This window comes from Lontra canadensis, unplaced genomic scaffold (genome assembly GCF_010015895.1).
Source record: "Lontra canadensis isolate GAN:19392208 unplaced genomic scaffold, GSC_riverotter_1.0 scaffold1, whole genome shotgun sequence".
Classification (NCBI taxonomy): Eukaryota; Metazoa; Chordata; class Mammalia; order Carnivora; family Mustelidae; genus Lontra; species Lontra canadensis.
The window spans coordinates 8453414-8475353 of NW_022630995.1; the positions used below are offsets into that span (position 1 = coordinate 8453414).

Consider the following 21940-nt stretch of genomic DNA (forward strand, 5'->3'; position numbering starts at 1 on the left):
CCCCTTCCCTGTACTACGGGACCTTCGGTGTTGGTCCCCCTTTCTCTAGCAGGGATGACATGTCTCTCTTTTCTGACTAGGAATTTCAGTCTTGGAACCTGACACCTTTACTATTTTTTCACCAGAAGTTTTAGAGAACTCTTACTAATTCAATATGAGGTATAGCGGTCTGGAGTGTAATAATTCTCCAGGGTACACTCAGAATTCTTGGACGCGTGGAATCCGATGGGAAGCGTGGCGGGGGTTTGGGGTGGATGGGGGGCGCCGGGAGCAGACAGGAATGGCCTCTGGCCGGGGTGTGGGTCTCTAAGAACCAGGCTCCAGGGTTAGGGAACAAGCCTGCACATAGTAACCCGCCACTGGGCGCGCAGCGAAACTGCTTACCTCCAGTTGCCACCTATCACCTGCAGTTGTTAAACATTTCTTTGTCTACCCCAAGGTAATTATGAGAAATGAGTCAACATTTGTGGGAGCCAGCACAGATTAAGCACCCTATAAATGTTCGTTAAGTGAGATAGCTTTTCCCAGCATTGCCTAAACAGAAACTCAACCTGTTGTAAATCCTTCCATAAAGGAAAAAAAAATGTAATGGAAAGATTCACTCCCTAATTTTTCTCTTCACAGTTAAAATTTTCTTTAATAGGATTCCTGAAAAGAAGGCACATCTGTACTCTACTAAGAGATACACAGGATTTTTAAGAATTTTTACTGCTGAGATCTATGACTGATTTATTTTGTAGTCTTCTTTTCTTTTTCTTTTCTTTTTTTTTAAACTAAGATTTTATTTATTTATTTGACAGAGAGGGAGCACCACCTGAGGGAGAAGCAGAGAGAGAGGGAGAAGACGACTCCCTGCTGATCTGGGAGCCCATGCAGGTCTCTATCCCAGGACCTGAGCCAAAGGCAACACTATTTTCAATCACTTCATCTATAAAAGGAGTTTGACTTACTCTCCATGTCATTGGTTGGAAAAGATTCATAAAATGAATGCCTACCTTCAAAGACATTCTAGCCTTGATCAGTATGCTTCTGAGAGGGAAAATGAGGGAAATTAAAATATTAAAAGATTAAAATTTGTCTTAAGCAGTAAGAAGTGAGAAAAAAGTTGTCAATATGTTACTAGCTTATGAATAATTAAATCTGTGGTTCTCCTCTTGTTATAAATTGTTTTGTGGGATTTGATGTGAAACTGGCTCAGAAACCCAAAAATATTCTTTAAAGTTGAAAGATGTATTTTTTTTACTTGTACTTGTAAAACAGGTTCATTTTATGAAGTTTATAGAATCAGAAAGACATGAAGAGTTTTTTTTTCTATAACCTCTTGTTTGTTCTACAGAACAAACTTCAAGAAAATCACCAAAAAATTGCTTTTTCCGTCAACGAACATCGTGGTGAACAAAGAAGGGTTTACAGGATTTTGAGTAAATATGAAAGAGGCCACTTCCTTTATTTAGTTGCCACATACCATGAGCAAATTACTAAGCCCCTGTACCCACCCCAAGGCATAGCATGTTTGTTTTGTGCAAACTGCAGGAGCTTTTCTAAGAGTTTTACAAATATTGACTCATTCAATCTTCCAAATAACGCTGTGAAGTAGATATGGGACTTTAAGGTTATCTTTATGGGGCTTTAAGTTTACAAATATAGAAACTAAGGTGAAGAGAGATGAAGTAACTTTCCCTACATCACAGGAGGTTGAGCCTGGGACTCAAACTCCTAGAGAATGGCCTTGAACCATTATGCTATGATAAAAATGCTCTGTGATAGATGGTTAAGAATTTCTAGAGAGGAGTGATTAAAAAAAAAAGCTGTTTTTGGACACCTGAGTGACTCAGTCGTTTAAGCATAGGACTCTTGGTTTCTGCTCAGGTCAGGATCTCAGGATGGTAAGATCAAGGCTCTCGTCGGGCTCTATGTGGTTCGTTGAGCTGGCTTGATTCTTTCCTCACTTTCCCTCTGCCCTTTCTCTGCCCCATGTATTCATTCTCTCTGAAAATAAAAATAAAAAAAAGGGCACCTGGGCGGCTCAGTTGGTTAAGCAACTGCCTTTGGCTCATGTCATGATATCAGGGTCCTGGAATGGAGTCCCACATTGTCCTCCCCCTGCTCTGTGGGGAGCTTGCTTCTCCCTCTCCCTCTGCCTGCCACTCGCTTGTGCTCTCTTTCTCCCTCTGTCAAATAAATAAATAAGATCTTAAAAATAATAATAAACAAAAATAATAAAAATTTTAAAAAATAAAAAACTGTTATTCCCCTAGATGAATAGTTCAAATTTACTTTTTCTACAATACAGACATAGCAGAATGATCATGCACCTGCATCGTTTCATTTCACTCTACAGCATAACTCTCCTGTTACAACTCTTTCATGCAGCTTGTTTTATTTTCTTAAATTGTCCAATTTTGAGAAACTAGTCACTTGACCATGCAGAAATCTGGCAAACATCTCCTTAACTAAAGGATGAAGGTTAATGGTGTAATGCAGTGTTAAGTGGATATCATGTGCCTCCTGATACAATGTGATGAAAGCGGCACTTCAACTCTTTGGTATTTTCCCCAAAAGTTCATAACTCCAGTCTCACCAGGAAAAAAAAGTCCTTCAAACCCAAATTGAGGAATATCAAATGGCTGACTAGAGCTCTTCAAAAACGTCAAGGTCATGAAAAATAAGGAAAGACTCAGAAAGAGTCACAGTTCAGAGGGAAGTATCAGAGGTGACAGTGAACTTTAGTGTGGTCTCCTGGGTTGGGTCTGGATGAGAAAGAGGACAATGAGGGGAGAAGTCCAGGAGAGTATGGAGTTTTCATTAGTAAGAATGTGCCAATGTTGGTTTCATAGCTTTGGCAATGTCACCTTACTAAGGTTTGCAAAAGGAGAAACTGAGTAAAGAGTACAGAAAACGATTTTTACCAATTTTGTCAATTTAAAATTACTTCAAAACAAAAAAAAAAAGGTGTTTTTTTTTTAATTGCTCTTTTAAAATCTGTTTAGAGTACCACCCAAATGAAATCAGTGGACATGCGTGCTTTACTGCTAGCTTCCTGGGGAGGAAAAAAGAATTTTTTGTTGAGTTCATATTTGCTCAGATATGAAAAGCGGAAATATCCACTGCTCCAGACTGGACACTTCGTCATGTGTTAGAGGCTTAAAGAGTTTGACTTCAGCACTAATCATGCTGCATGAATCTCTCAATTTCATGTAACTAAAGAAAAACAGAAATGATCTCCAGACCCAACCCAAGACTGACGTAAATGAGGGTGTTCAGGGAGATCAGAACTCTTATTTATCTACGGAAGCTGCCAAAAAAATGGGAGTAAATGAAGCATGTCAAGAAGCAGTAACACTTGAAGATTTTGTGGAGTTTAACTTCCAGGAATAACCTCGCATCACTTGTTTTTGGAAATGAAGTGAAAAGGAAAGGTTTGTTTGTTATATTTTCTTTAATATGCCACTTAAATCCATGAAATCTTTCTCAACTGAAATGCAGATATGTTTATAAGCACAGGACTGCTGTAACCTACTACAATAAACAAGTCCATTCTCTTGTTTGAACATGTGCCTCTCTAAGCCAATTACTTCTGCAAGAGTTAAATACCAAGTTATGTGTTGTTGTGTTTTTTTTTTGTTTGTTTTTTGGTTTTTTTTTAGATTTTATTTATTTATTTGAGGGAGAGAGAGCTTCAGAGGGGAGAGGGTCAGGGAGAGAAGAAGACTCCACGCTGAACAAGGAGCCCGATGCAGGACTTGATCCTAGGACCTGGGATCATGACCTGAACCAAAGGCACAACCAACTGAGCCACCCAGGTGCCCCTAAACACCAAGTTTTTAATGAACACTCTTTAAGCCAGGACAAGCAACAACTCTTAAGGAATGGAAGAGTCTTTAAGAGACACGCTCTGGTGGTTAAGTTCCATTTGCCCCCTGTAATTATTACAAATCTTTTGGGATTGACAGTTAATAAAATCCAGAATGTTCACACCCTCTGGGCTCACTGCTTTGCCCTGGTGATGGCTGCAGCAGCCAAAAGCAAGCCATTGTAAACTTATACCTCTTATCTTGGCCACACCGGGTAACTTTCTGCCCAAAGTTTCTCTGTCACCGACATGGAAAATCTCTTGCCAATAAGGAAGAGGAGGCAATGGTAACTATTTCCTCCCCTGTCATGGTTTAGGCAGATATTCTGCATGACTTCTCACAACATCCCCAGGAAGACTAAACCCCAAAGGTGCCTACACTCTGTTTCACTCTTCCCGGTTCTCCAGCCCCAACCTTGGAAACGTTTCTCCAAATAAATCTGCCTGTATGGCAGGCTGATGACTCAGGTTCTGCCTTTTTGGGGGGCACGGAAGCTGAGACACTGCTCCATCTTGAGAACCACCCATGCTGTTAGGCAAGCAGGAATGGGCAAAGTAGCTCTGACTACTCCCAGCTTGCCCAAAATGACCTCTTCTGATGGAATTACTCCAGCTCTGAGGGGAGAAGAGTGAGGATGTCTGAAAATGACACTAAATTCCTGGATTGATCTGCCCTACAGGCCAAAGGCATTAGGGTGTATCAGGAATAGGTCAGCCTCTCTATCCAGTCTCCTCAGAAACGGCATGTTGGGCTCCCCTTTCTCTTTTTCCTGCTAACACACCCTAGAATTACTCCCTCTCAGTTCATGAAGTTCAGGGGGATGAACTATTTCTTAGTTCGCCACCCAGCCCTGCTGGTTGATTCAGAGATGAACAAGTGAACTAGGCCTGTTCAAATGAGAAACAGTCCCTAGAATTTTTGTTGAAACAATTGAAAAAGAAGTGTTTAATTCTTCCTAGGGCTGCCAAACTGGTAAAGAGGGGATCCAGAGGTGACCCAGTGCTTGGGGAGAGTCTGCCTAAGGATGAAGCTGGCGCAGAGGAAAGTACATGAAATGCGAACAAATTACAAAGGACATTGTTTGGGCACCCATGTCCTCCAGGTGACTCTGATTGATTCATGGATGCGATGTCAGCCAACAGATCCCCCTCCGACCCTCCCTCCCTTCCTTCTCACTTCTCTTCTCTTTCCTTCCTTCCTCTCTCTCTCTCTCCATTTAAATTAGATGTCTCTTTCTTGCCTGCTCAACACCATTCATCTTCCACATTTCTGCTAGAGGTAACTTGCCAACACAAGTAGTTAGTTCTATTTACTCTATTTTGAACCCACTTATCCATTTATTCCTTCAACATTTATCAACTGCTTATAAGCTAAGAAGCAAATTGGGCTACACAGAGGAAAAAGACATTTTCTGTCACTACCAAATTCACAATCTATAGGAGTAAGAAAAAAAAAACGGAGTTGTCTGGACGTCCATGATATTTACCAATGCATAGAGGTTTTTTTTTTTTTTTAAGATTTTACTTATATTGAGAGGAAGGGAGAGGAGGAGGAGGGTCACAGGGGAAAGGAGACAGAGAGTCTCAAGCAGTATCTGCGTCAAGGGCAGAACCTGAGGCAGGGCTCGATCTCTCAACTGACTGAGCTACCAGAGAGCCCCAGTGCATAGAGATTTATAGACCCTGAGAGGAGGGGGGCATCTGATTCCCTTTGTTGGAAGGGTGGGAGGTATCAGAGAAAACTTTCTGGAGGAGGATGCTATCTAAGGTGAGTGAGTAGGGAACCGTTCCAGAAAAAGAGGACCAAATAACCAAAGGCATGAAGGGAAGAAGCACTGTGGTATGACATGACTGCAAAACTAAGCAGTTTTTTTTTTTTTTCAAGTTTAACACTGAAGCAGGAAGTGCAGAGATACAGAACAGGCAGACATGCATGGCCCAGCGATGTCTACTTGACACTCAGGAGCCATTTCAAATGCCACTTCCATCAGAAAGTTCGTAACAAGGTTACCTTGACCTTTGGATACGGATCGTGTTATTGGGAACCACTGGTTTACATACTCCCACTCTGAAAAGAAGCCATCGTATCTCATTTCTCGTTGTGTCCTCATCTCCAGTATGAATTCATCCATACAAAGCATTCAACAAATGTTTGTTGAGACAATGCATGAACAAATGGTTCCAGGCCAATGTTGTATGTAACTAAAGTGTCCTGAGGTCAGGACATCAGGAAACCATCCTTGAAGGATTGGCAATGGTTTAGACTTCCTTACATTTGCCTGCGTTGACCACTCAGCATCAGCCTTTCTGGGGTCATAAGGGAATACAGATGAGCGAGAATTTGAATTACAGTGAAAGAGTTCAGGAAGAGTATCTACCTGAGGCAGCCAGAGAAATGAATCTGAACCAACATCTCTAGAAAGTTCTGAGGCCATGGTCTGCCAACATGTCCAAAGAACACAAGTAAGACCTACAAAAATATTCAAAGCCAGAGCAACTGAACAAGGTCAGGAATTAAACAAAGGAAGTCCAGGTTGACTGCCACAAATGGAACTGGAGCAGTATGTTTGGGCTTTAAGGGCCATCTGCATCATGGTATATGGGTGGATCCATCTAATTAAAGGTATAACATCTGGGCAGGAAGTGAATGGATAATAGCTATTTATCCCATATATTCTTTGGTTCGTCTATGTGTGTAAGGCACAGTGATAGCTAAAGTAGGAGATATGAAATTATATAAAGTTCAGTTTCTAACACAAATTTATTTAGCCTGTCTGCTTTCTTCGGCAATGGAAGATCATTTAATTTTCTGTTCCTGGCATGATCATCTGTTGATTTAATCAGTCTACAAATACTTAAAATCATTTAGTTAACACTGAGAACCATTTGATATATTAGTTTTTATCAGGTTTTTTTGAGGTTTATTGGTTTTTAAATGTTTTATAAATTGCTTTTTATCTCCATTTTCTTAAAATCGTTCCCTGAACTTTCTGCTCACCAAATCAATGGCATCATGATGATACATGTAACAGGAAGAAGTATAGGATTGCCAAAATTGCAAAAGAATAAGGAAATGAGATAACTTTTCTTAGAAACAATCACATAAGAAAGCTGTTTTGGAGATGACACACCCTTATGACCTTATCGTATTATGGAAACCAAATTTAGGAAGTCAAAAGATGAATGTATAAACTGCAAAAGAAAATGCATAGCATAAAGATACAGATTTCAAGTAGTAAATGTGAATCATCATGAAGACTAGATACTGAGCATGCTGTCCACAGTATTTTCCAATATTCATTCTCTCTCAATTTTTTGGCCAGAAATGTTTTGGTTTTATTTTTGCTTTCTAGACTCTGTCCATATACTCAGGCAATCATGGAGGCAGAGGAATCTGCATGCTACTTCTTTCAAAGGGGTGGCTGTGCTGGTGTATGCCCGAGCCAGTTTGTTGATGGACATTTCTGAAGTGGTTGAGGGCGTTAAGGAAATATGAGATCCAATTAAATATGGTGGCAATATGGTAGAAGTGAAGAAAGGATGACTTGGTTGTTTGTACTTTACATGTGTGTAGGTTGCACATTGAATGCGAGTATCCACAGTAAAATTATGTTTAATGAGTACATATTATAGCATCTGTGTGTGATGGAAGACTGTGGATGGACAGACAAGGGGAAATCTTAGCAGATTCCCTAATAGCTATCGATGTGACTCTAACTAAAGAGTCATACAAATCATCGATAGGGTAAATGGCCTGAATGTGTTATAACGTCTATGAATAATTTGGCGAAATCTTTGAGCCTAACAAAGTCAGGTGTGGGAAAACAGGGTCTTTAATGTTCAACTCACTTTCTGATGATAAGGTGCCTAGTCCAGCCCCCAACTGCACCATTGCATTATGGTGCTAACTGCATTACTGCCTCCCTTCACATAGTTAATAAATATCAACTAACATTTATTTAGTGCCCACTCTGTTAGGCACTTTTCTGGAAGTGGGAATGAAGAGAAGAGGCAAGATCCTTATTCCCTGACCTGAAGGAAGGAACAGATAAATAATCACAGTGTGGTATAATCTTTATTCTGTTGGAGATTGATATACACTGCTTTATTCCCTTTTTCCTCAATTGATTCTGTCTTCGTCCCTAGAATTACGGCGAACATAATTTACCAATTCTCCAACACAGCTGGTAAGTAAAAGCTGACTGCTCCAACTCTGCTTGGTGACTGCTCTGCCTTCAAGATTTACTACCTTTCATCACAACACTGCCTAATAATAGCATGATTCCCATGGCTCTGCTTCAGCAAAGATACAAATATTTCACAAGGTGACAACCAAAGTTTATTTCTTGTCCTTGTTTTCTTTACAAGATAAACAGTTATGCCAGACTTCCAATCACCAGATCTCCTAAATATTTTATAGATAATGCTGGGTGATAAACATTGTGATTTTGTTATTTAATTTTCTTTTAGTTGTTATCCTAAGTGGAAAACACAACTTGTATTTGTCACATTAAACTTGTTTCTTAACCACAGTAGCTGCCCACCCCCACTTAACCACCAAGGATAAGTTCCAGGACCTTTAGAGGTTGCCTGGAAGACAGATAGTACTGAACCCTATATACACTGTGTTCTCTCTAATACAGACATAACTGTGATAAAGTTTAACTTATAAATTAGGCACAGTAAGAGATTAACAGTAAGAATTAACAAAATAGGGGTGCCTGGGTGGCTCAGTGGGTTAAGCCTCTGCCTTTGGCTCAGGTCATGATCTCAGAGTCCTGAGATTGAGCCCCACATCGGGCTCTCTGCTCATTAGGGAACCTGCTTCTCCTCCTCTCTCTCTCTCTCTCTGCCTGCTTTTCTGCCTACTTGTGATCTCTGTCTGTCAAATAAATAAATAAAATCTTTAAAAAAAGGAATTAACAAAATAGAACAACTGTAACAATATATTGTAATAGAAGTTATCTGAATGTGGTCTTTCTCGCAAAATACTGTATTGTACTTATCCTACTTCTTGTGATGATGTGAGGTGATAAAATGGCTACATAATGAGAAGAAGCAAGGTGAATAGCATACACATGGTGACTTAGTGTTAGGCTACTCTGGGTTTTCCAATGCTAAGTCAGAAGTAGGACCATCTGCTTTCAGAGTTTTCAGACCATGATTGAGGGTGGGTAATTGCAACCAAGGAACACAAAACTGCAGAAAGGGGTCACTGCTGTAGTTATCTGCACCCACGCTTGGAGTTGTGGTTCTGTGTGGGGTAAGTTCAGGCTTGTCCATGTTTTCAAAGCTCACTTGTTAGCTTAAGGATGTGACCACTCTTGATAGGAAATGGTACGTGCTTTTATGGGGTAAAATTCCCAAAGAAAGAGAACAAAAGTAACTCTTAGTCGTTATTTTCCACTTCCAAGTCAGATCCATGCTGGGTCCTGCTCTAAGGGAGATTTACCCTTTTCCAGCAAGTTGTGAGGTGGATTTTACTGCCCTGGTTTTTTGGATGAGGAAACTGGGAGACTCGGGTCACACAGAGTCAGAACTCTGTAACCCAAGATTGCCTTATCGAAAAACCCACTGAGCTAAGGACAGCTACTCCAGGGATAAGGAGAAGAACTGTAACGGAGGAAGAAATGGCTATAAAACGACCAGTTGAATGTACCAAATGTGTTTACTTTCTCCAAGCACCCCTGAAAAGCAATGTTTTCTGTCCTCGATTCAGTTTACATGAAGACCCACGCAGAATGTGTGTGAATGAAGCTGAATGGGCAGTGAGCACTAAGTATAAGAGGGAGCCCCAAGCTGAAAAAGACAGAGAATTTCAACAGTTGAGACAAGTCCCTGTGTGGTGTCATAGCTACTCAAAAGCTGGATCCTCATGGGGTTTCCAAAGACTCCAACCCCAGGTCACACCTGCAGATTGAGATTGAAAACAGACCACAAGCAAGGAGACATAACTGTCCTGCTGGTCCTGAGCATCCTGTCCCTACCGACTCTCTGAGTGTCTTGAGAAGCACTAACTGGAATATGGCCTCCAACATGACATGTTAAAACTCACATCTTTAATCAAAGAATGACAGCAAGATTTTAAAGCTATACAATATGATCCATTAGTGGGTTATGAAATACTTCATGAGCTTGTGGCCACCAGTTTCTAAAAAGTGGGAAAAATAGAACAGTATAGAAAATAAAATACCAAAGCACACCGAAAGAAACAAGTATAAGTATTGTGAACTTGTTCTAGTGGTGTGTGTAAACACACACACTGTGAATAGCTACACACACAATACCCATAAATGTGAAAGTGAATGCTCGATCCCCTGGGTCTGACATTCTTTCTCTGACCAAGGAATAACTTATTTTATTACCCCAGGACTTGGTTTCCTACCTGCAAAATTGGGACAGGAATGCTCCCTAACAATAAAGTAATTACTCTTTCCTTTAATTTCCTGTAATTATAATGATGATTTATTGAAAATTAATAGTTCACTTTACAACCAATATCCAATAACTAGTATTTTGAAAAACAGATTATTTTTGAGTGGCAAAATTACACTCATTTTAAATTTTTTCCTCATATTTTCCACTATGTTTTCAATGTCATCCATAATGAGAATGTGTTCCTTATCTTTTATAAGAAAAAAACATTTGAATGTATCGTTTAAGCCCATTAAACCCTCAGTGATCTATGGAATGAAGAGGAAACTGTTTTTACAACAAAGGCCTTTCCAGGAGAAAAATACACAATACTTAGAAAAATGCAGAATGCCTTCCAAGAGCAAAATATCCTTTGGTGGTTTTGTTTGGTTGATAAGGTCCATGACTGTGCAGTAAGTGCCTAGTGTGTGGACCTTTTTTGCAAGAACAACAACAACAAAAAAAGTAAGTACATTTAAACTTTATCACTCCATAAATGTTCTAAGAGCAGGAAGCTGCAGCCAGTTGCTCTCTAAATTGGGCTTTCCCCTGGCAGGAAATTTCCCCCCAATGCCATTGCTGATAAAGGCAGCTACTCGAAAGTCTTCTCTGGCAATTTTGAAGGAAAGATTTGCAAAGCACTAGCATGGGTTGACTTTTGCACAAAGCATTGGGGCCATTTGAGTCACACTTAGATTATGGACTCTAAGTAAGTAGGTTGTTTGAGGAGGGCCTTAAAAGGAAAACAAACAAAGATAAAAACAACCTTACCAGCCACACTCCACTTCCAATATTTTGCCTCCCAAAGTGCATGGATTTAAGGAACTTTTACTCCTATTGCCACATCACACCAAGAGACACTCTGTTAAATGTCTTTGTCCACGCTCTGGACTGGCTGGGATGGGGATGCTGACAGTGGTAATTATGGTTGTTAATTCTCAAGCACAGCCTTTGCAGGAGGAACAATGCTAAGCGTTTTGCCTGTGTCATCTATTTAAGCCCCCGCGGTCACTGATGAAGTAGATGCTCATACTATTCTCACTTCACAAATGAAATGAAGAAACTCAGGCACAGAGGGGAAGTCGGTGTTACCCATCATTGGGAGCCATGCCAAGGATTTGGACCTTGAAGGTTTTATGCAATAAAGTGTCTGTACTTTTGGAAAGAAAATTCAGGTGACCTTCATATGGTAGACTGAAGGTGAAAAACACCAAACGGGTGAAAACTAATGGGAAGACATCGTTTGCTCCCGAAAGACACATCAGCTCTCAAGAATGATAAACTACCCTCCAGTTGTGCTAAGGAGTTAATGTCTTGTGTCTTTCTACTCATTTTTTTTTAATCCTGTGGCAGTTCTATTCCTCCCTTTGCCCCCAGATTTCATTCGTATTCCTCCAAGAGCGAGGAATCTTCATTTGTAACCTCCAAGGGCGGTTCACAGGACAGTTCTCTGAAGAATGAGCAAACAGGCCCATGGCCTGGGTGAAAGGTAGTATAGAGGGAACTGAGGGCCAGACGCATCTGTTCAACCTCTACCCAGCTGTGGCTTTGGGAGGTTCCTGAACCTTTCTGAGACTTACCTCAACTTTGCAATGGGAATAATATTTCCCATCATGCAAAGTGGGTGTGGAAACTTGGATGCTACTTTGGCACTTTAAAAGCCTCTATACATAGTGTTTATTTAAATAGCTGGTCATCTCAGAGGCCCTCCACCACCCTCAAAGAGAATGAATTGTTCCAGGCTCCATTTTCTCTCAGCAAACCAATCCTACCTCTACATATGGTTGTACTAGGTTGAAATGACATGAAATCATGAGTAAGGGTCTGTAGTGTTCTCCTGCCTCAACTGGATTCTACATCCCTGCCCACAATGGTAGGCTGAATAGTGCCACCCTTTCCCAGAAATTCCTATGCCCTAATCCCTGGAATGTGTGAAAATGTTACTTTATATGGCAAGGGGAGGAAAAAGGACTTTGCAGATGTGTTAAGGATCTTGAGATGAAATTTTCCTGGACTATTCAAGTGGGCCCAATATCATCACAAAACGTTTTTTTTGTTTTTGTTTTTGTGGTTTTTTTTTTTTTTTCGAGACCGGCAGGTATAAGAAGTGGAAGGGTCAAAGGAGAGAGAGGAAATGTGACAACAGAAACAGAGGTTGGAGTGATGTAGTTTGGAGATGGAGGAAGGAGCCACCAGCCCTGGACTGCAGATAGGCTCTAGAAGCTAAGAAAGACAAGGAGACAGATTCTCCCCTAGAGCCTGCAGAGGAACGCAGCTCTGAGTACACCCTGAGTTTAGCCTGTAAGCCCCATTTTGGACTTGTGGCTTCCAGGACCAGATGATAATATATCTGTGTTGTTGAAGCCATGATGTTCATGGTACTTTGTTATAGAAGCAATAGGTAGCTAACATGCCCATCTTGCAGCACCCTCCTTTCTCCCCAAAATATAGTAGTATCTTCCTGAAGCGTGAAAGGAAAGTATAACCTTGCACCTCTCCTACTTTCTTTCTTTTTTTTTTTCCTCCTACTTTCCACAGCTGTTTAACATACAATCTTGATTTCTCCAGTGTTAAGGGATTCATGGAACGGTGGATGACTGCAAATAAAGTATTACTGAACGTGAGAATGCCAAGGAAAAAAAATCCATTCAAAACATTTTCAGGCTGAGAACAACACTCATGGTATATGAATGGAATGTAATAAAAGCCAACTCTGTAGGTCTGCCAAATAGGGGATTCACTAAAGGTAGTAATGTGGGTATAAGAACCATTTTTTAGCATTTCACTTTTGTGAAATGTCAATGTTATCAAAGCATGAATAAAGAGCAAATTATTTTAATGTAATTCCCTGGAAAGTATACACATATTTCTCTTAAGTAGTAGAGAATCTTAGTTTCATTTTAATCAATTTTTCTAATACTAGGATAGAGTATAAATCTTAAGAGGATAAAAGTAGTATCTGATTGATTGATTTAAAAAAAACCTAATAACTTATTTTTTTAACCAAACTTTTTTTTATTTAAATTAAATTAGCCATCATATAGTACATTATTAGTTTCAGAGGCAGTGTTCAACAATTCATCAGTTGCATATAACCCCCATTGCGCATTACATCACGTGTCCTCCTTAATGCCCATCACCAGGCTACCACATCCTCCCACCCATCTCCCTTCCAGCAGCCCTCAGTTTGTTTCCCTGGAGTCAAGAGCCTCTCATGGCTTGTCTCCCTCTCTGATGACTTCCCATTCAGTTTTCCCTCCCTTCCCCTATGATCCTCTGAGCTGTTTCTTACATTCCACGTGAGTGAAACCCTATGATAGTTGCCTTTCTCTGAATTTAAAAAGCCAGTAACAGTTAAGTGTGATTAATTTTTACTGGCAGAGCTAATTACAACATTAATATGTAAATGAATGAAGTAACGCAGTACGTAAATATGCAAATCTGTATCTGTCAAGACATAACACCAAGTGAAACCAGTCTTTACTAATCCAAACTTTACCTCAAATGTATTTTTGCTTAAAATTCTGGAGATTTATTTTTAATGAAATGACGTGTGGATGCTATTTCTTTGTTCTATTAAGAAATAACTCGAGGGCCCTGGGTGGCTCAGTGGTTAAGCCTCTGCCTTCAGCTCAGGTCATGATCTCAGGGTCCTGGGATCGAGTCCCACATCGGGCTCTCTGCTTTGCAGGGAGCCTGCTTCCTCCTCTCTCTCTCTCTCTCTGCTTGCCTCTCCGCCCACTTGTGATCTCTCTCTGTCAAATAAATAAAATCTTAAAAAAAAAAAAGAAAGAACTCGACTATACCATAAGTTGATTTATTTTATTTATTAAGAATTTGAAGTATCATAAAAACTTCAGAGGATTTTTCCACAGTTAGGTTGAAAATGGAAAAACTAACATAAAAAGCATGCTCTGTCGAAAAGGTACAGGGTCAGGTAACCAGTAACTAGCTCTTCAAAAGCTTCCTAATTATTTTCTTATACACAGGGGCATTCGGTTCCAAGCATATTTTTCTCCCATCCTTCAGCGAAGCTCTGCCAGGGAAAGAAAAAACGCGCCTTTCAGGGCTTGGATTTGAACCAGGGATTGATTAGATGAGGGGTGAAGGAGGGTGCGGAGGCGAGACAGGGTGAAGTCAGGCGAGGAGGGGCGGGGCCAAGGGGGACTCCTAGGCACGCAAGGGAAGGGAGAGGAGCAGAGGGTGGGTGGGCAGGCGCTAAGAAGCAGGTGGCAAGACTCACATCATCTGGGGGGTGGGACAGTAGCCTGACACACCGATGACCTCCAGGCTGCTGATGTGCTTGGGGCGGACTAGAGAGGTGGTCTTCATACACACGCAGCGCAGGTCCTCGTCTCCTCCCTCCAGGTCCACTGGGGGTTGGGTCAGGGAGAGGACAGCGGAAGAGAGAGTGTTGACTCAGGGAACCACCAAACTTACCTTAGGGCTCTTTCTTGGGAAACCTTAGTAAAGTGTTTGGCTTTCATGTCCTCCCCCACAAATCATACCTCCCTCGGAGGAGCGTTATTGACTAGATAGTAAAGTGCCCCTGGCAGTGCTTGGCACAGCCCCCACACACTTGGAAAGAACTCAAAGAATGAAAGATTCAGCCCCATCCCTAGGGGTTCCCCGACTCTCTCCCTCCGATTCCCTCTAACCCCACAATGCCTTACTTCAGGTCTCACCTGTGGGGAGGGCGACCACAGCTGGCAGGAGCAGCAGTCCCAGGAGCAGCAGCCCCGGGCCCAGCCAGGGGCTGGGGGCACAGGAACGTGCTCCAACGCTCATGTCCAGCAGGTACAAGCAGAAGCCGAGAGTGCAAGGCAGTCGAGGCTGGGGCTTATGCAGGCCAGTGGCTCCCAAGACTCTCCAGGCCCATTTTATCCCCAGGGTCCGGAAGCTTGGGTTGGAGGATGGGGAAGCTGGGATACTTCTGGGAAGAGCTAGGCCCTGGCCAGCTAAGATTAGGGGAAAAAAAAAAAAAAGACTGAGGTCAGCTGTCTTGGCTGGGCACTGAAAGCAGGATCCACAACCCCAACATGAACTCATATACAGGCACCTGGGTGCAGTTAGAAACAGTACTTGACCCTTACATGTCTTGCCTTTGTCACATGTTACCGTAGACTTCTCTGTGGTCACCATGTTGCGGTGTACAAGGCTGGTACCTTCCGACCGGAGGCAGTTTCTGTTTCTTCTCAACTCCCAACTTTCCAAGCACCGAATACTCCCCCCTGCCTTTCCTACAGATTTCCAGTTATAGATTAACAGTTGAGTTGGGTGGCTGTGGGTGTTCAAGGTGTGTCCTTAGTAATTGTTTTCTTGCTGGTAAAAAGTTGAATGTGGTATTTTGATCTTTAGATGATGACTCAGTTTTGAATTTCACCCGAATGTGGAAGTCTTCTTCAGTCTCTTGATCTCTCCCACACTACCAGTCTTCATCCTATATACTCTAGAGAGCAAAGTCTGTTATCCTCAGCTAAAATGGTCCTCTGAGAAAAGTTGCAGAAGTAATATTTGAACGCGTTCTTTCTTTAAAAACTTGGTGCCTAGATGTTTCTCCATGGGGCTGGGCCCAGAATGAGGTGAAGAAGGAGAGTTTCCAGGCCGCATTCCCCAGAGCCTTCTGTGACCCAGCCCAGGCAGTTTAAGGCAGGCTGTCCTGTCGCCAGAGCAGTGATGCTCTCAGGACACAGAGCACCTGGAGGGGAGTGTGGGGAAGATTCGGAAGAGCGGGTGGAGGGCAGGCGAAAGAATTCCACACAGGAAAGGTCAAGAGATCAATATGGAACATCCTCCCTTTCCTGAAAAAGGATGACTTGGGCTCTTGATTAGGGCAAAGGATGACCTCATCTCAAAGCCAGAGGCTTTCCATCACGCTGATTAACAGCAGTGAAGGGCATCATACCCACTGCAGGGAACTAGCTGGTTCCGAATGCTCCGAGGGACCACACCTCTGCAGGGTATGCAGTTGACTTCCTGGGTCTCCCGTGTTCTTTTTCTTAAGATCCCACCCCTTGCCTTTCAGCTGACTAAGTCCTATTGAAATTTCTGGTGTTAGCCTTATATCCCGTCCTCAGAGAGGCCTTTCCTGATGGCTACAGCTAATTGTGTTCCCCGTTGGGTGTTTTGGCACCTTCTACCTTTGCAATTTCTCACAGATTTTCCAAACGTGTACACATGTACATTTTGGGGTAAAGATTTTATTTACTTATTTTAGAGAGAGAGAGAGCACACGTGAGTGGGGGGAAGGGCAGAGAGAATGAGAATCTCAAGCAGACTCACCACTGAGCATGGACCCCACCATGGGGCTCCATCCCAAGACCCTGAGATCATGACCTGAGCAAAATCAAGAGTTAATCAAGACGCTCAATGGACAGTCACCCAGGCAGCCCACACACATGTACATTAGACACACAGATGTATATGCATGTGTATGTGTGCCTGTGTGTCTATTTGGACGTGTTTAAAATGTTTTCTCTCCCCAAATGGAAAGCTCTACGAGGTAAGACATCATAACGTTTATCCTTATTCTAGCACATGGGTAGGGACTTGATATAACGTACTATGTACAAGAAGATAATACATGTTGAAAATGATTCTGAGGCTTTGACTTACTGATGTGTTGTTTCTTTATGCAGTTAGAGCATGTCTCTATATTAGTGTGTGTCCCGCATGGTTGTGATGATTTGTTAAGCTATCTGCCTCTTCTACCAGACAATGATCTCTTCAAGGACAATTATGTGTGACTTACACTTTTTTTTTAAATACCCAGCATCCAATGCGATGATTCATACAGAATATGCTGTGACTTAGACAAGTTTATTGCATTAAAACTTGAGATCCCAAATAGGGTTAGTGACAGAGGGAAGGGATAAAAGGGATGGTTTGGGGTATGAAGTGGCAGCACACTGGCTTTGTGCAACCTTACCCCTGGATTTCAATATTTGCAGGAAGTGGTAAGTGACCATTAAATGACGCTTTTTCTGCATTAAATGAAATAGTTCAACATCCATGCACAAAAATAAAAGACATCTGCCTCTGAGGAGGTATAGCTTAGTGAAAAAACTGTGTCATGTCTCAGGAGCTGGCACTGTTGTATTTTAGTATTTAGTAGCAAACCACTAGGGAAAACAAGATGTCTGAGCCATTTTGAATTATTGGAGAAAAGCTAATGAAAATGACTGTAATCCCCACTTACTGCTTTGATATAAATATAAATATATACATACATATAAATTTGTTGTTGCTGTTAACTATTACTTAATAAATGCCTTTATTTTGTAGACAAAACATTTTAAGGCACTGAACTTACGGTGAGGAGATAATAAAAGAAGATCGTAATATACAAAATTCGAGAACTGAATGCTTAATACATGAGTGTTCTCCAAAGTCCATGTACAGGTTGGGGTTAATGAACTTACTTCTTCTCCTATAACCATCATAGTATGCTACTTATGATCAGGTTGTATTTTGTGTGCCAGTAACACTGTATGATATACAATGTAATCTCTTTATTAGAGAAAGAAGAATCAAGGAAAGTAGTGCGGTGGTTAAAAGCAGAGTTCAAATCCCCACTCTGTCACCTACTTAGTTATCTGATCTTGGGGCAAATTTCCTAATTTCTTTGCACTTCAGTTTTCTTCTCTATAATGCTGTGGATACGAATAGTAACGATAACAAATAGTTGTTAACATTTATACACCTGTTTTTGTGTGACATGCACTACTTCTAGCCCTTGGAATTTATTAACTCTTAATTTTCACGTCAACTCTGGGAGATAAGCAATATTATTATACCATTTTAGGGATGAAGAAACCAAGGCACAGAGAGGTTATGCAACCTGCCCAAAGTTATGCAGCTAGCAAATGACAGAACCATTTAAACCCAATTATCCTCTCTGCAGAGGATGTCTTCTTAACCAGATCATAGCTGTCTTGTGAGAATTATATAATTCATGCCTACAAAACACTCAATATGTCTGGCATATTAAAATTTATCAATAAAGTTTAGTTATACATTAAATACATTAAAATGACATAAATTGTCAACAAGTTATTTTGTTTGCTAGATTGTGGAATACTGAAGTGTAAAAAAAATAATAAAAAGGTAATTAAGGCATTTTCCCCCCAACAGTTTGGTTAAAATTAGTACTATATGACAACAAAGCAATAACAATTTTGATTTCATGTTAATTGTGTAAGAATAGTGTGGGTGTAAATTTCAGGGACTAAGAAATGCCAGAAGGAGGGGGAAGAGAGAGGGCAAAATGGGTGAAGAGGGATAGAAAGCATGGGCTTCCTGTTACGGAATGAGGAGATCATGGGGATAAAGGCACCGCATAGGGAATACAGTAAATGATGTTGTAATAATGTTGTAATGAGACACCTACATTTTTGGTGGACATAGCATAAGGTATCAGGAAGTTTAATCACTATGCTGAAATGAATGCAACATTGGGTGTCAACTATATTGAAATAAAAACAATTTTAAAAAGAATGAAAGTTCTCTTGATTATAAAGCAATAATTAGAAGTTTGATAAAGTTTACATTTTTATTTTACTTATTTACAAGGTTGATTCTAATACTAAAATTGTAACCATGAAGATATTAAGTAAATGCAAATATATACAAACATGCCAGGTTAAAACATTTAGCACTATATAGAACCTGTATTATTGTTATATTGAAAATGCTGGAGTTTTTTAACAGAAAACATTAAAGCTTTTCATCATATTTTTAAAAGATTTATTTATTTATTTATTTGACAGAGACAGAAAGGGAAAAGCAGCAGAAGGAGAGGGAGAAGCAAACTCCTTACTGAGCAAGGAGCCCAATGTGGGACTCCATCCTGGGACCTTGAGATAATGACCTGAGCCAAAGGCAGCCACTTAATGAACGGAGCCACCAGGCGCCCCTCATCGTGTTTTTTATTCTACTCACATTAAATATATTCTCTTTAAAATAAGTAACCACTGCTTACAAGACTCACATTCTACAACTTTATTATTTTTACAGTTTGAAGCCTAAAATAAACATTAGAAAAATCTTTCAGAAAATGCTTTGAAACAAGACATCCTAAGACTAAGACATTGAAAGACTCTATTAAGTGCCTAAATAAATTAACAAACATTTCTTGAGCAAGTGCTCCTTTCTGGGATCTGTGTGATTTCGAAAATCATCAACCATTCTGAAATTTATTAATCATCGTGAGCATAGCTAGTCTAACAGTAAGGTAGAGCAAGATAGGTTTAATGCATATATAAGTATTTGAAGAGAAAATTTTAGATAAAGGGATGCAAAACAGAGTGCCGCATTTAACCAAGAGTTAGAGAACAAACCCCACATTATATTTTGAAAGTAAGTTTGCTTATTGTCACCTTCTCTCTGTCATCTATTAACCAGTCTTCTCAGAATGTCGTGACTTTTGGGGGCAGAATGGAAAACACATCCAAAATTTAATACAATATGAATAGGTATTTTGGATAAATAAGAACTCCAGGAAGTCAAGCCTTCAAACTCTTACTGTTCTTGGGAGATAAAAAGGTTTGACAGAAAGTGAATAGATTAAGCTGTTGACCCACTGCTTTCCAAAATTTTCTGGACTATTTTCTTGATTTTGGGAGCTTCTGTGTCCAAGCAGATTTTCTTCCCATTCTTCAGTGTGGCTCTGCAAGAGAGAATGGAATTTTCTGTGGGTGCCCTGGCATGACTCTTAGAAGGGACGCACAGGGCTGGAAACAATAGTGTCAGTGTGTGTGGAAGAGAAGCAGGGACTTACATCACTTCGACGTTGGCACAATGGGGTCCTGCTCGGAGCACCTCTAAACTTTGGATGTTACTTGGATGAATGCCAGAGACGGTATTCAAGCACATGCAACGAAGTTCAATGAACCGCTTCCTGTCCACACTGGGAGCTAGGGTAGAACGTGTGGCTCGGTTAGTGGTCGCCATTATAGCGGAGATCTTATCTCTTGACGTGTTTCCCTGGTCCCCTTATTTGTTAACTCTACCTCTCTCATAAAGCCACTGTGTCTACGATCATCTTCAAACCTTCTGTGAAGTATCTTAGCAGAGTGCCAGGCACATCTTAAGTGTCAGCGCAACATCCCCTCGTCACTTACGAGCTATTAGTATCATGCCCGTCTCCAGCCCCAGGAGAACCAGGGCAGACTCTCCCCCAGACACTGCTGCAGGGCAGCAGACACTCGACTCTCAGTTTTCCCTGAGTTTCTCTTACTTTTTCCAGCAGTCCAGGGAACCAGCGTCAGGAGCAGGGATAGCAGTAACAGCCTCTGTAGGAACCGGAGGGGGCTGGCGCCGGGACAGGAGGACATGGCCTTAAGTCTGAGGCTCATGGTGGAGAAGATTAAGCTGGAGTTGTTCCTAGAGACAGGAGACCTCCCTGTGAGAGTGTAGGGTTGCCTAGAAGTTTGCAGCAATGTGGTTTTTCCTGTTCTCCTGATGCCTTTTATACAAGCTCCCTCAAGGCCAGTAAGGAGGAAAAAGATAGGGAAGGAGAGGTGAGGATATAGGGATGTACATGTGGCAGGGTGGTCAAGCTGTGCCCAACCCAGATAAACACCAGTCGGGGCAGGGCTCCTGCTAAATTTCACTTTTCCTTCCCTTCACACCACCCCCCTCTCTTCCTCAGTCCCCATTTCCTTTAGACAAATATAACCTCCCACTTAGAGAGGTAAGAACAAGACTGAAGTATTGTACATATTTTTCTCTGTATAACTATGGGATGATGCCCTGATAAGGCAATTAATAGGCTTAAAAGACACTTTATGAGTATCTGAAAACATAAATGCGCCACCCTTTTCGGTGCCAAGGAAAGCACTTGTTCCCAACTTGATTGTTGACAAATGTTAGGATTTGTTTTTAGTATGTGGATAAAATATGAGCCAATAACCATAAAAGACTCAGTCTATGTACTAGTTTATGGGCAGCTTTCTGTTTTCCAAATGTAGTATTTACCATTTCATCCAGAAGGTAGAAGAAAAACTCATTCTTCCCCCCCTTGTGTTATAAAATAAACTGCTTGTTTCTGACACCTTAGCGTACCCTAAAAAGTAAGCCCCAGCATATTTACTTTTTCTTTTACTTCTAATATTACAGGGAAATATGTAATATAATTTATTGTAAAAGACTCATACACTGCAGATGTATGTACAATAAAAGGCATAAGTTTCTCTTCATCTTTATTCTATATGATCACTCTCCAGGGGTAACTTTGGTAACAATCTGGCATTAGTTTTCTTTCTTTCTTTTAAAGATTTTATTTATTTGCCAGAAAGAGAGAGAGAGAGCGCGCACAAGGAGAGGGAGCAGCAGGCAGAGGGAGAAGCAGGTTCCCTGCTGAGCAAGGAGCCGATAAGGGGCTTGATCCCAGGATTCTGGGATGATGACCTGATCCAAAGGCAGATGCTTAACCGATTGAGTCACCCAGGCATCCCTGACCTGAGTTTTCTATTCCATCTGCACTTATATACACATGCATACATATACACAGAGATAAACACACATCACTCATAGGTAGAGAAGTACATATATAGAGGTAGACACAGAATTTTTAATAGAAATGGGGTCATTATGTAGCTTACTTCTGTCCTTCAAACATATGTCTTCAGTATCCTTTCATGCTACCTCAATGTAGTTTTGTCCCATCCTTTT

The 21940-nt window shown here is 41.0% G+C and overlaps 2 protein-coding genes across 2 annotated transcripts; both read right to left on the bottom strand.

Moving 5' to 3' along the window:
- Positions 1–14081: 14081 nt before the first annotated feature.
- Positions 14082–15409, bottom strand: LOC116869696 (platelet factor 4-like). The gene is made up of 4 exons (XM_032864862.1): positions 15361–15409; positions 14953–15225; positions 14511–14646; positions 14082–14303 (listed from the first exon to the last, which is right to left on the bottom strand). The coding sequence occupies exons 1-4, from the start codon at positions 15407–15409 to the stop codon at positions 14216–14218; spliced, it is 546 nt and encodes a 181-aa protein (XP_032720753.1). The 3' UTR covers positions 14082–14215.
- A 3752-nt stretch (positions 15410–19161) lies between these two features.
- LOC116870497 (platelet basic protein-like) lies at positions 19162–20622 on the bottom strand. The gene is made up of 3 exons (XM_032862342.1): positions 20505–20622; positions 20046–20181; positions 19162–19934 (listed from the first exon to the last, which is right to left on the bottom strand). The coding sequence occupies exons 1-3, from the start codon at positions 20620–20622 to the stop codon at positions 19832–19834; spliced, it is 357 nt and encodes a 118-aa protein (XP_032718233.1). The 3' UTR covers positions 19162–19831.
- Positions 20623–21940: the final 1318 nt, after the last annotated feature.